Source organism: Magnolia sinica, chromosome 7, assembly GCF_029962835.1.
Source record: "Magnolia sinica isolate HGM2019 chromosome 7, MsV1, whole genome shotgun sequence".
Classification (NCBI taxonomy): domain Eukaryota; kingdom Viridiplantae; phylum Streptophyta; class Magnoliopsida; order Magnoliales; family Magnoliaceae; genus Magnolia; species Magnolia sinica.
Window position 1 is genome coordinate 12,886,364 of NC_080579.1, and position 14,194 is coordinate 12,900,557.

Consider the following 14,194-nt stretch of genomic DNA (forward strand, 5'->3'; position numbering starts at 1 on the left):
CACACGCGTACAAATCTCCGAAGCGGATTTTTTCCGGCCCCCACCCGTCTCTAGCGAGAAACGGAAACGGATTGGCTACTCCCCCTGACACCAGCCCCGGGGCTGGTGGTCGGTGCTCTGTGGGACCCACCATAATGTATGTGTCTCATCCATTTTTACAGTTCATTTTATGGCTTGATCCCAAAAATGAGAGTATATAAATCTCAGGTAGACCACACCACATGAAAACAATAGTGGTTGGATATCCATCATTAAAATCCTCCTAAGGCCCACTGTACTGTTTATTTGACATCTAATTTTTTGATTAGGTCATACAGGTGAAGGGAAAAAACAAAAATCATCTTGATCCGAAACTTTTATGGCTACAAAATGTTTTTTAATGGTCGACGCTCATTCAACACTGTTCCATGTAATGTGGTCCACTTAAGACTGGGATATATCTTATTTTTGGTCTCTTTCCGTAAAATGATACGTAAAAATAGATGGACGGCATGGATGAAACACATACATCATGGTGGGTCCCACGGAGCACCGACCACCAGCCATTGGCTGGTGTCAGGGGGAGTAGCCAATCCCCGCCTCTAACAAGAAACGGGCATGTCTGTGTGGGGCCCACCGTGATGTATCTGTTTATCTCAGAGTTAACATGTGGCCCACCTAGTGACCGGACCAGATTGAGCTTGATCAGAGCATCCCGTCGGTGCGCCCCCATCTGATACATGGTCCGGATCTCGCAAGCGTGTGCCACGTAGGCATACGTGTGACTTTCACACGTGAGCATCTCTTTTCTCACTTTCACACGTGAGAATCTGATTGTGTAGGCTTGGATCTCTCTCACGGAGTCACGCGTCCACATTTTCCCGGTGGATAAAAGAAAGCAGTTACTCGAGAATGTCGGAGACGGACGCAGATTTTGTGGTTAGAAGCTAACCACGCTACAGCGTTGTGTGGATTATATGTGGGGCCCACAGTGATGTATATGTTTTATCCACACCGTCCATACATATTTTCAGATTATTGTATGGCATGTACCAAAAATTGAAACATATCCGTATATCAAGTGGACCACACCACAGGGGATAATGAAGTCTACGGTTGAAACATTCTGAAGACCCGCATTGATGTTTATTTTCCATCCAACCCGTTGATAAGGTCACAGATACCTGGATGATGGGAAAACACAAATATCACCTTAATCCAAAACTTATGTGCCCCCCTAAGAAGCTTTCAACGGTAAGCGTTCAATTCCCACTTTTCCTGTGGTGTGGTCCACTTGACCGTTGAATACGCTTCAATTTTCGGCTCATGCAATAAAATGATGTGTAAAAACGGATGGACTGAGTGGATAAAACGAATACATCATAATGGGCCCCACAGAGAAACCACAAGAGCTCCTCACTACACAAACCAAGTCTTCCAAGACTCTAAATCTCATCCACGTGTACTTTGGGATTTTGGATACGGACACAAGAACCCTTGTCCAACAAGCTCTTGGAATTTTGGATTTTCGAATACCCAAATCAAGACCACGACAACAGAAAGCTGTCCACATCTGGATTTCCACCTGCTCAAACGTAACGAGCAAAGCTAAGTCCAAGCGCTCGCGTGTGCTTTAGAAATGTATTCGCATCACTTGTGGAAACTTAAAATACGTGTGAAAGATCGGATCCTTTCATCTATAAATTAAAAATTTCTAGATCTTATAGTTTCTCCAGAATGCTGCTATCATTATGTATGACACACGTGTGAAAAATATAAATTTGATTGGTGTTTATATTCAATGTATGATTTGGTCCACATGATGATAAAATTAGATTAATTTATGAATATTAGTATCTATAATATGAGGATGGAATGATGAACGGATCTGATCTTTTACATGTGCTCCTATTCTCCACGTGGCGGCGAGTGGACTGCGTCTCTACAAAGTTAAGCTGTAGTAGAAATATGAGATAGGGACTACCGAGTAAACGAGTATTTCCAGAGAGAAACAGTGGTAGAGCTGAACGAGTAAAACGCGGAGCATACGGTCTTGTAGCGTGCCTTCACGTACAGGTAATCGATGGAGTGGGCCCCACCAGGTAGAGAAAGATTGATACTCTGGTAGAGTATGATTGTTTATATGCATGCAAAAGAGCCCTTGTACATTTCATACATATTCATATCAATCCAAACAAGCAAAATTGTGGGACCCATGATCGGATGGTCCTAATTCGCATACATCTTTGGGTGTTGAATTTGGACTGTTGAATTTTTAATTTGAACCGTCCATTCAATGGACGAAATTTGGACGGTTTATTTCATCCGTTCTGTCGTGCGACTTTGATTGATGACGGATCCACAGTGGCCCCCGAGATCTGGACGGTTTGAATGAGGCACGTGTATGCCACGTGTACAGTATCTATTTGCATGCATATCGATGGTCATGCTCCGCAATCCTATCAAACAACTCTGGCTATAACAGCTGGGGCCCACTAACTTTCCCCAGTGAGCAGCAAGCAGAGCCGCTCAAGCAATAGCAATGCTCTTAATCAAAAGCCGGCGAACCACTTCTTATATATTTAATCAGGACCCTTGATAGAGGGACCCACGCGTCTAGGCTCCCTAAGGTGATTCAACCCATACACATTACATGGCACACTTGTGCAAGATCCGGACCGTTCATCACATTGATCTCACCATGTATGTCCCTTAGATAAAAGATAATGCCCCTCCACTCGTCATGTGGCTCACACGTGTACGAAAAGGAAGTTCGGTAATCGAATAGATCCTGGATGTTCATCGGACTTGGCCATTGTGCAACGTTTCCTGGACGCAAAATAGGCGTCATTTCGCTTCAATTGTTTGAGAAAGAAAAATAGGCGGCTTAAAAATGGCCAATCGTCCCTGTTCAACCACATTACCCATCTGGCTTCAAGTTCGTAAAAATGGGTCACCCTTTCAGTAATCCAAACCATGGATATGATGGATCCTACCGAGGATGGCCCACCCACCAAAAAACTTCCACATGGAAATGTCATAATGATTCAATAGATGGTCAATAAACACACTGTTTATAAAGCCAACAGATCGACGGTTCAAATTCAATAAAAAGGTCAAAAGGTTCTTACATCTTGGATCTTCTGATCTAGGCGATTTTTGGTTAATGGAACATCCATCTTGGGGTCCATCGTATCAACGGTTTGGATCATAAAACCATGTACCCTAATAAGTAGAAACTGAAAGCTAAAGCATACTCTACAAACACTCCGCCGGATGAGAAAAACTTCGATACTCTGGCAAGTGTGGTGGATGATACACAGGCTATAAGAGATAACTTGGAAATTGCATACGTGTCATACAAGTAAGCCAAATTAAACTATTCAAATTTAGATGTATCATGAACCAAAAATAAGATTATTGGATGATCTGATTATCAGATTGGTAAACATTTATTGGACGGCTAAAAATAAAATAATCCAATGGTCCTATTTCAACAAACAAGTGTACACGAATCAGAGGTTAGATTCGTTCAAACAATCTAATTATTGCACTGTGCCTTAGCAACAGTGGGTCCCACAGTTTTGTCGGCTTAATTAAAGTTAAAGCGTGCACATGTAGAATTTTTTAGTGCGTGCGTATTAATCATCCTATGCGACCCGAGTATTTAACTACAACAACTCTCTCTAGAAGGTGACGTTCGATTGATGACGAGGTCCACGCACCATTTATTTAATGGATTGATTTGGACCGTCCTTTCAGTGGCCCACATCTTGGATAATCTATATCCCAAAAAATGCATCGATTGGAGCTTCATTGACAGCCTATCCATCAATCTTTTCTGACGGACGAAATAAGTTTCATCAGATGTGGCCCATCAAATGAATGGTCTGGATTGAAAGTCATGTTGGCCGATCTTAAATGCCACGAGGTTGGTGCAATTTACCAGCAGGCCCCATCCCTAGGTGATCCAGGCTGCCATTGAATTGTACGGACCACCATGTATTGACTCTGCAATGAAGCAGCTGTCAATATATTCAACTACGAAATGGGAGGTTATTGAACTGTTCTACGGTCGGGCCCATCAGATCAGCGGCCTGGATCTCCACTTGGGCGAACGGACGGCTTTTAATGACCGAGGATGATAAAAGGGTATATTGGTAATTTCTGACTGATGTGAACCATTCAACAACCTTGTCATTTTCACAAGAAAGAGGGGTATTTTCGTGGCGAGGATGTCTAAACACGGATTTCGTCTTTGAGGGAGACCGCCCCGGGAGAGAGGCGCCCCTTCGTTGGACGGACGCGGATTTCCTGCGAAACCCTTTCGCAGGAAGTTCCTGCGCTGGAAACCTGGGTAGGGCCCAACATGATGTTTTTGAGAAATCCACCCCGTCCATCCATCTTCCGAGATATTTTTAGGATGATACGATAAAATTGACCCGTATCCAATACTCAAGTGGACCTAAAATGTGAGTATTGAACATACACAGTTGAAATATTTGTGGGCCACAGAAGTTTTGAATCAGGCTAATATTTTTGTTTCCAGTTCATCCAAGTAGGAATGACGTTATTAACGGTATAGATGTTATGTAAACATCACTTTCTACCCCAGAAAGTTTTCAATGGTAGGAATTTTCCTACCCACCTTTTACTCTATTGCGGCCCACTTGAGTCTTGGATCCTTCTCAGTTTTGGCCTAAAACCCTAAAATGAGATCAGAAAACGGATGTACGGATTGGATTTCTTTAAAGCATCACTTTGGGCCCCACCCAGTTTTCCAGCGCAGGAACTTCCTGCGAAAGGGTTTCGCAGGAAATCCGCGTCCTCGTTGGACGCGGATTGCCCGTGGGCTCCAGCCACAGGATGTTAATGTAGTCGGTAGCTATGTGGGGCCCACATGGATACCCTTGAGAAATCTAATCCGTCCATTAGTTTATCAACCTCGCGATAGAATAAGGCTCCAAACATCAGGTATGGAAACGGAGTGGATTGAACGACAACCGGTGGAAACCGTGGGGGCCACAGAAATTTTGAATCAGGATGATATTTGTGCGTACAGTTTATCTCAATGTTAATTACATTATGAACGGTTTGGATGGAATATAAGCATCATGGTGGGATACAGGAAGTTTTCAACGGTTGACATTTCCATTTTCACTGTTTCCTTCTGTGTGGTCCACTTAAGATTTTAATCTAGCTGATTTTTGGATTGCTATCCTAGTTGAGAAACTAATGGACAGATTGGATTTCCCACGGAATCTCTTTGGACCCCACAAAGCTTCCGACCACTGGAACTTTGGGTACAGTCAATCCGCGTCCCTCTTCGTCTGTTTCTGGTGTAGCTACACGCGCGAGTCAGCGCATGGCGCATCGGGTTAAAAGGGATTCGGTAGGAGTAGGTTTTAACATCCGATGGATCACTGGGATACCTGCCTGGGACTCACCTAAAGTCCTCAATGAGTTGTAAAACCCTTTTTGAAATCAACGGCCATATAAGGGTTTATGCAATTTTACTATGAGTTTAGTATAACTAGTAGTTGTTGATATATGGACCATACTATGATATATGTGTTTTATCTATGCTGCCCATCCATTTTAAAATATAAAATTTGGACTTAATCTAAAAAATGAGGTAGATATAAATCTTAGGGCCAGTTGATTGAATTACACCATTAAAAACCTCTTAGGGCCAATTGTGCTGTCCACTTGAGATTTGTATCAAACTTATTTTTGGGCTTATAACATAAAACGACATGGAAGAATGGGTGGACAACATGGATGAAATACATACATCATAGTAAAGCCCACAAAACACCGACCAGTAGTGGTAAGATGAGTAGTCAATCCGTTTCCCAAACATAGAGTGGGATGGCTGACAATCCAACACAATGTAATCTTTATATTTTGATAATTCTATCCCACTTAAACTCATCTAATCTGGGACACCATCCCACTTTATGCTTGAGAAATAGATTGGCTACTCATCTTGCCACTATCGGTTGATGCTCTATGAGCCCCACCATAATTTATATGTTTCATCCATGTTGTCCACCCGTTCTTTTGTGTCATTTTATGGTATGAGCTCAAAAATGATTTTGATCCAAATCTCAAGTGGACTACATAGTTGGACTTAAGAGGTTTTTTAATGGTATAATTCAATCACTACCGTTTTCCCATAGTGTGGTCCACCTGAGATTTATATCTACCTCATTTTTAGAATCAAGCCTACAAATTATATTTCAAAATGGATGGAAGGTATGAATAAAAGACATACATAATGGTGAAGTTTACATAACACCATCCACTAACTACACAAAACCCTTGACTCGGCGTTACACAAAAAATCATGTGGGCCATACCATGTAATTTAGAGCTTTTCAGGAAAAAAAAAATCATGGGATGGCCCACTTGAGTGTTGAATCTACCTGATTCGTGGGATCAGCTAAAATAGGGGAGATGCGCCTGATGTACGGGGTAGATTTCACGCGTGTTAATCCATTTTCCCAAAGTTAAAGAAAGTGACCCAGTAGAAGCTGCGCCTGACACGCAAGCGTTACCATAAAAATAATAAACAATTAAAAAAGGAAAAAAATAAAAAGAGAGAAACGCTGCGTCATCTGAGAGCAGTATAAGTTATACTGCTCCTAGTTGCATTAAGACAATTATCCATTTTAATCTAACGATCAAGGCCGTCCATTTTGTTCATTGCAGATTTCATAGGCTACTTGGAAAACGTCATATTGATTCAATGAATATTAATCATTTGATCAATGACCTTAAATATGAACGATCAGGATCGTTTACACAAAAAAAAGTCCAATCAATAATTTTGATTCATCTATTTATTACGAAAAATCGTGGATTGCTTATGATTATACATAATCAAAATTTTAAAGAAAATTGTAACTGTCCCATCCATGGCTTAGAAAATGGACGGTTGTAACATAAATTCCAAATCTATGATAGATTGGACCATCCGATCGGTGCGATTTTTTCTTGGTAGACTCTGAAATATATTATGAACTTAATGGACAGTTCAGATCAATTGATTGGATCTCTAAATGTCCCACTGGAACTAGAAGCACTATAGCATTTCATACAAAGAAGAAATCATACACCCGCGAGTAAGCCATCGCTGGGAAAATTTGAAGGTTTTTGACCGTTTCGTTTCATAGTCGCTTTCCAGCCATCAAATACTGCTCTGTACTCTCTCTCTCTCTCTCTCTCTCTCTCTCTCTCTCTCTCTATACTATATCAACACACACGCTTTCAGAAAATCTCCCGTCAAAAGAATCAGAGCCGAAGAAGGAGAAGCTAAAGCGAAGGAAGAAATACAAGGAATTCCATTCCCTGGAATTGGAGTTCTAGGTTCTGTTTCCACTATCATATTGCAGGTTCTTCACTCTCTCTCTCTCTCTCTCTCTCTCTCTCTCTCTCTCTCTCTCTCTCTCTCTCTGTTATATTTGTTCTTCATCTTCGATTTTGGGAAATGGGTTTTTGTAATTACAGATCTGTTTGGCAAATGCGCTAAGAAAAAACTAGTTTTTTTTTTTTCCCGAAGTCCATCACCGATACAGGGTCGTAATTCCCCTGTATCGTGCTGTTTCGGGCGATACGTACCGGTATCGGAAGATAAGTCTGATTGCTTTTGCGTTAATGAGCAATGCTGTGAAATCTCATACGGTGTACACGGATTTTCAATTCGGACAAGTGGGTCCATGGACTTAGAATCCAGACCGTTGTTCTTTTGTGTCCCATATTGGATGGATGATTTACATAAGATCTCCTTGATATGATAAATTCTGCCTTTCTAGTGGCCTAGTAATAGACGGTCAAGATGAGAAATACGAATTTATATAAGAAAATGACCCAATGTTAGTGGCTGGAATGTTCCACTGTGGAAGAATTTCTGGGCATTATCAATCGACGGTGGGATTAACATATCAACGGTCTAGATTACGAATCTACTGGATCTACTGGTGAGGATTGAGAACCCGCATATACTTCTCAAAATCTCATTTATGCGTTTCAAGATACGGAGCTCTGCAGAAATAGGAATACTCTCACGTACATCGCGTAGATACGCACCGGGGTTTCTCTCTCTCTGACTCTGAGTAAATGAGTTAAATTTTATAAAATCCACCCCGTTCATCAGTTACATCACCGCCATTTATGTGGTCCAAATTATAAAATTAATCTGATTTAATGATCAAGTGGACCACCCAATAAAATTGTACCTAGAAAACTCAAAATGTGTGTGGTATGGACCAATTGAGTATTGGAATACTGTGATGTATATTCTCTTTTATGCTGATGAAGGACATAAAATTAATGGATTGGATGAGAAATAAACACCACGGTGGGCCCTAGGAAAAACTAATGCTGGGTGTCCATACTAACCTTTTATTATGGTGTGGCCTTCTTGAGTGTGTGGATGATCATGATTTTTGGGTTCCAACACTAATATGAGGTAATGCACTATATGGATGGAGTGGATCTCATTAAAGTTCTACCCATGTTGCTCTCGGGTCGCGATGTACCTACCCTAAACTACGCTAGCGCGGTTCTTCGAAATATTCTTTTGTCTATTTTGGAAACGTGCGTAAATCGCCCGGTAACGTGGGGCCACGGTGCAAAAAATCCACACCGTCCATCAGGTGAGCCACCTGTTATTGATCTTATAAATCAAGCCGATTCAAAAATCGGGTGGGCCACACACCAGAGACCATTGTAAAAAAAAAAAAAGAAAAGAAAAGCATAAGACCTCTTCATGCGTTGTGGCCCACCTGAGTTTTTCAATAGTGTGTGATCAATAGCATACAAACACCACGGATCACATGCAACTAATGACGAGAGTCAGCACGCTTGATGGACGGAGTGGATCTCACGCACGTTCCATTCCCGTGGCACGCGATTAGCGGTGGGCAGTGGGCACCGCTCCTGTACACGCTAACACGGTTTTACGTTTAGACAGCCTTTGATACTCTGGCAGAGTGCGATGGATGATACGCAGTTAATTAGAAATTGCACGCGTGGCATGCAGGTAAGTCAAAATAAAATGTCTAAACGATGGCGCCCATGTATCAGATTGGTGTCCATTTATTGGACGGTTAAAAATGAAAAAATAAAATCCAAAGGTCGCATTTCAACAAACAAGTGTCCACAAGTGTCCACAGATCAGAGGTTAGGATTGCTCAAACAATCTTATCATTGGACTGTAGCTTGGAGAAAGTGGCTTCCACTTTCGACTCAATACATGCCACGTATACAATTTCTGAGTGCCAGTGTATCAAGCATCATGCGCAGCCAGACTATAAAAAAGATCCCACTTTAAAATAAGCCAGTGGCACTTTTGCCGGTATATTTACTGCCCTTCTTTCTACTGTCTTAACAGATTTTCGCCGAAAAGCCAGAAAACCAAATCCTCGCCGGCGCAGTCAGATTCCGGCAATGTCAGAACGCGTCCATCCCGCTGCCGATTCCCCTCCCCCGCCCGGAACCATCAACTCGTCGGAGAATTCCTCGTTCCTGCCAAAACCCCAACCCCCGCCGGGAACTTACGTCATTCAGGTCCCCAAAGACCAGATATACCGCATCCCCCCGCCGGAAAACGCCCGACGGTACAAAAACGGCCGGAAAATCCGCCGGAACCGCTGCTGCTGCTGCCTCTGCTGGCTCCTCGCCGTCGTCGCCATCCTCCTCGTGGCCGTCGCTGCCGCCGTCGGCATCTTCTACCTCGTCGTCCGGCCAAAATCCCCCAAATACTCCGTCGAATCTCTCTCCGTCAGAGGCTTCAACCTCACTTCCTTTCAGACGAGTCTGACACTATCGCCGGAGTTCGACGTTACCGTCAGAGCCGAGAATCCCAACAAGAAGATCGGGATTTACTACGTGGACGGGAGCTCGGCCACCGTCTCTTATGCTGACGTGGCGCTTTGTAACGGCGTCTTGCCGACGTTTTATCAGGGGAGCAGGAACGTGACGGTCTTCCAAACGGCGTTAACGGGGGAGGTGATCCGTTTGTCTGGTTCGCTTGCCGACTCGTTAACGGCGCAGCAGAGAAAGGGCGAGATTCCGTTAGGGTTGGATCTGAGGGTCCCCGTTAAGATCAAGGTCGGCGCCGTTAAGACGTGGAAGATTACCGTTAAGGTACGGTGCGATTTGACGTTGGATAAGCTAGCGGAGGGTTCGAAGATCGTTTCCAGTAGTTGTAAAGTGAAGGTAAATCTGTGACGGCCGTTTAAACGGGTGTTGGATTCCGTTATCCCTTTCAAATTTTATTTTATTTTACATTTTATATATACAAAGGAAAGACATTGTTATTTAAGGGTGGGGATTAATTACACGTGTCGAAGGCCGCATCGTTTACATGTACCGTTCAATCTTAATGGACAGGCATGAACAGGTCGTGGGCGGACGTGACTTAGCTACGGCGGAACCAACGATGTGGGTGGGACCATGACCGTGGGTCCCACCTTGGTATATGCGTTGTATATCTGCACCGTTCATCCGTTTTCCCAGATCATTTTATAGCATGGTCCCAAAAATGAAAAAGATCCAAATCTCATGTGGACCACACTACAAGAAACAGTGGTCATTGAACGCCCACAGTTAAAAACTTCCTAATAGTCCACCGTATTGCTGATAAGGTCACATAAACAGTCTGGGATAAATTTGGATAAAGGGAAAACATAAATATCAACTTGTTCCAAAAGTTTTGTGCCCTGCAACAAGTTTTTAATGGTCATTCACCACTGATTTTTGTGGTGTGGTCCACCTTAGATTTAGTTTTCTTATTTTTTTGGACCATGCTCAAAATAATACGAATGAAACAGATAAATGGCATAGATATATAATGCAGATCTGCTGCATTTTTTACCATACTGAGATTGATATCGCATGACATATAGACAACATAGATATACAATGCTTACATTAACGTGGGCCTATAGTCAAGGTTTAACCCATATTGCTGCTCTGGGCTGCAGATAGTTGACTAAAATCAAATCCTAATTAATGGTCTCAATTCATCTAAATTAAAAATAAATTAAAATAGTAAAATATACTGAAAGTAAAAATTTATAATTTAATTATGCATAATGTGTCCTAGCATGATTATACCTAATTTTTAAAAAGATATCATATACTAAAAATTTATTTACAAAAAATCGAAATTTTTTTAAAAACTACAATTTTGAAGTGGAATGAGTTGTTTTCTTGCGAAATGAATGATGCAACCTACTACACTTGTCGGGTTCACTCCAAATGGAGTGTTAAAGTAAGAATTCATATATTGTGTGTCCCGTGAAGATACCCAAATCAAAAGTTACGACCAATTTATGGTTTACATTTTGAACAATAATTTTTACTTGTTTGAATTAAATTTATTTCATCCGGTCTTGAATGCGGCCTAGTTACATCATGCCCTATGTAAGACTAGGCTCGAATTTGACCGAATATGTTCCCTTTCACTCAGGCTTCTTCTTAAGCATGATCTAAAACATCTCCAGCTCTCAAAATATAAGCATGATCTAAAACATCTCCAGCTCTCAATAAATTTTAGGGTGCATGCCCTAAAATTATATGGAAAAAAATTAGTAGAGTGCTTGGATAAAACACTTGCATCATAGTGGGCCCCACAAAGTTGGGTCCCCAATGACAGGGTCCCAAGCAATCCACTTCCAAATCATGACCATCATGGCCATTTTTTAAAATTGGTGGGAAAAAGTCAGGAATAGTCCTGACCAGGCAGCTTGGAACAGTCGGGATGCTAACTCAGTCAAGATAGATCAAGTCAGGGACCTTAAATGATATCAACACAATTATCTTAGCCATCATTCATAAATCTCAACCATCCATTTAATGGTCATTAATTGAATGATCAGGATCATTCAATAATTTTCATTGTATTATCCGAACCATTGATATTATTGTATGTAGACTTTTTATGGTGTCTTCTATTCTTTCGTCTTGATGGCCACCAATTGAATGGTCAAGATCACCTGTTGATGCGATTATCAGGTTCGTCCTCCTAGACCCTTGTATGCCTGCACAGAAAGAAAACAAAGGAGACCCTGGCTCGAGCAGGGGACCCTCCGATGCCAAAGTCAGGCCTGGACTCGGGGTCTCAAAGTATTGGAAGGTTTTTAGGAGGGATTTGTTTCGTACCTCTCAAGGTGACAAGGGTCCTCCTTTTATAGCTGCTGGGTCTTCTCGGGTCCTCCTGATATTGAGCGCGGGATCTTCTCCTGGTATCACGGAGATAGGATCGTGCCCATCTTGAGCCATCATCCGATCCCGTGAGCTTCGGGGTCGGAGATCTTATCCCAAGATATCCGGGATGAGATCTGACCTAGCGACGGTCGGTCTTGCAAGGCGGTCCGCCCGACACATGCCCGGAACGCTGATAAGTCGTTCGAACCGACTCAACCATCGTCTCGGTTTAGCGAACCATGCCTCGGATTTGACGCATCCTTCGGCGACCCGAGGTATCAAGTCCGAGTCCCGAGGCATTAAGTCCGAGTCTTCGGACTTGTATTTTTGCCCCCAACAGTAAGCCCCCTTACTCCGTGTGTTTCATATGACACTGAGGAGTAGCGAGTTTGGAGTCGGTTCGTAACTCAGTCCGAGATGAGTCGTGATCATTAAATGCATTCCATGAGGCCTTTGATGGGGGACGGTTCAGCTTCTAACATCGCATGCGCCGTCAGCCGTCAAATCACACATCCCGCCAATGGGGATTGGACACGTAGCGAAGGTATTATTATTACCAGTTGACGTGCGCCACGTGTCGAGCGAGGGAATCGATGCAGGCGTCGAATCATTTCCTCATTAATTGTCTCCGCCGTATGGCGACCTTATATAACGTCAGGGGCCCCGCACTTTAAACTTTTACTGCTCTTGCCATTCCCGCTCCGCATTTTCTTTAGGGTTTACATAGCCTTTCGTCTCCTTCCTTTTTTTTTTTTTTTACCGTCGGTGCCTCTTTCCGCCATCTCCGTTTTCCTTTCTCCCTCCGGTGAGTTTCTCCTTCCTCTTTATTTGGTAATAATGGCGGATAGGAGTTCTCAAAGTCCCCAGGGGGGAGCTTCCGGAGACGAAGGCGAAGCGCAACGTTTTTGGAACGTTGCGGAATCGCCTTCCTTACTGACGGAGATAGCAGTGGACGCCAACGCTGCTTGTCTACCGGAGAGAGTCACCGAAGCTCCGGCGGAGCGCCCAGCTTCCGTCGTTCCTTCTCGGGGCGGGTCGTCTCTATTAACCCGCCCGGGAAGGCCTAACTTGCCAAGGGATATGGAGGAGAATGAGGAGGAAGAAGATGAAGTTTTAATCGCCGAAGGAACCCCTGATCTTGCTCCTGTTAGTGAGTCGGCGCAGGCCGAATCTGAAGAAGGATCGGGGGAAGATTTAAGCGGTCCGGTTCCTTCGGTCTTGACTGAGACGGACTTGGACAGAATCCGAGTCGGATACCATATTCCCGAGTCGGTCATCACCTATCTTCCCCGTCCGAATGATTTACCGGATCACCCTCCTGCCGGGGCAGTCGCGATTTACCAAGTGTCGATGCAATGCGGCTTGCGTCTGCCCCTTCAGACCATAGTCCGGGGAGTTTTGTCTCGCATAAAGATTGCCCCGGGGCAGATAGTCCCGAATGGGTGGAGGAACTTACTCGGATGTGCAGTGTTGTGGGCTGAGATGGAACAGCCACCACTTACAGTCGACGAATTTCTCCACCTGTATCAGGTGCGGGTAAATCCGAACTACCCCGACTTCTACGTTTTCGCTGCTTGGCGAGGCGGAGGCGGTTCCCTGATAACCGACCCTCCCACTTCCAACAAACACTGGAGAGAGCGTTGGTTTTGGGCATGTGGTCGCTGGGAGACGGATGAGTCCGGGTCCCACGAGGCTCGTGTCCCTCGGGCTTTCCAAAGAGCAGGTGACTTGGTTTTTTTTTTTTTTTTTTTTTTGTTTTTACCCTGAAGTTGACGAGCTTATGTTTGGCAGATATTCCGAAGAAGAAGCCGAAGCTCGGCAACACTGCCTCGGCTCGGAGTTGAAGTCGTTGGATCCGGGGGACAGGTCTTGGAAGGTGCTTCTACAGCCGGAGCGCCTTCACCTTGCAGGTCTGGACTCGGAAGTTACAGGTAATTAAGAACGAATCTTCTGAATTTTCCAAATTTCCCCCGACTTACTTCGCCTTACTCTCCCCCTC

The 14,194-nt window shown here is 43.6% G+C and overlaps 1 protein-coding gene across 1 annotated transcript; it reads left to right on the forward strand.

The window, feature by feature from the left end:
* Positions 1–7,216: 7,216 nt before the first annotated feature.
* LOC131251080 (NDR1/HIN1-like protein 13) lies at positions 7,217–10,502 on the forward strand. The gene is made up of 2 exons (XM_058251583.1): positions 7,217–7,376; positions 9,377–10,502. Exon 2 carries the CDS (start codon positions 9,433–9,435, stop codon positions 10,213–10,215), a length of 783 nt encoding a protein of 260 aa, XP_058107566.1. The 5' UTR covers positions 7,217–7,376; positions 9,377–9,432; the 3' UTR covers positions 10,216–10,502.
* The last annotated feature ends 3,692 nt before the right edge of the window (positions 10,503–14,194 follow it).

What these genes read in the sequence shown, in the direction of transcription:
- LOC131251080 (XM_058251583.1), top strand. Translation starts at nt 9,433, where the DNA reads ATGTCAGAACGCGTCCATCCCGCTGCCGATTCCCCTCCCCCGCCCGGA.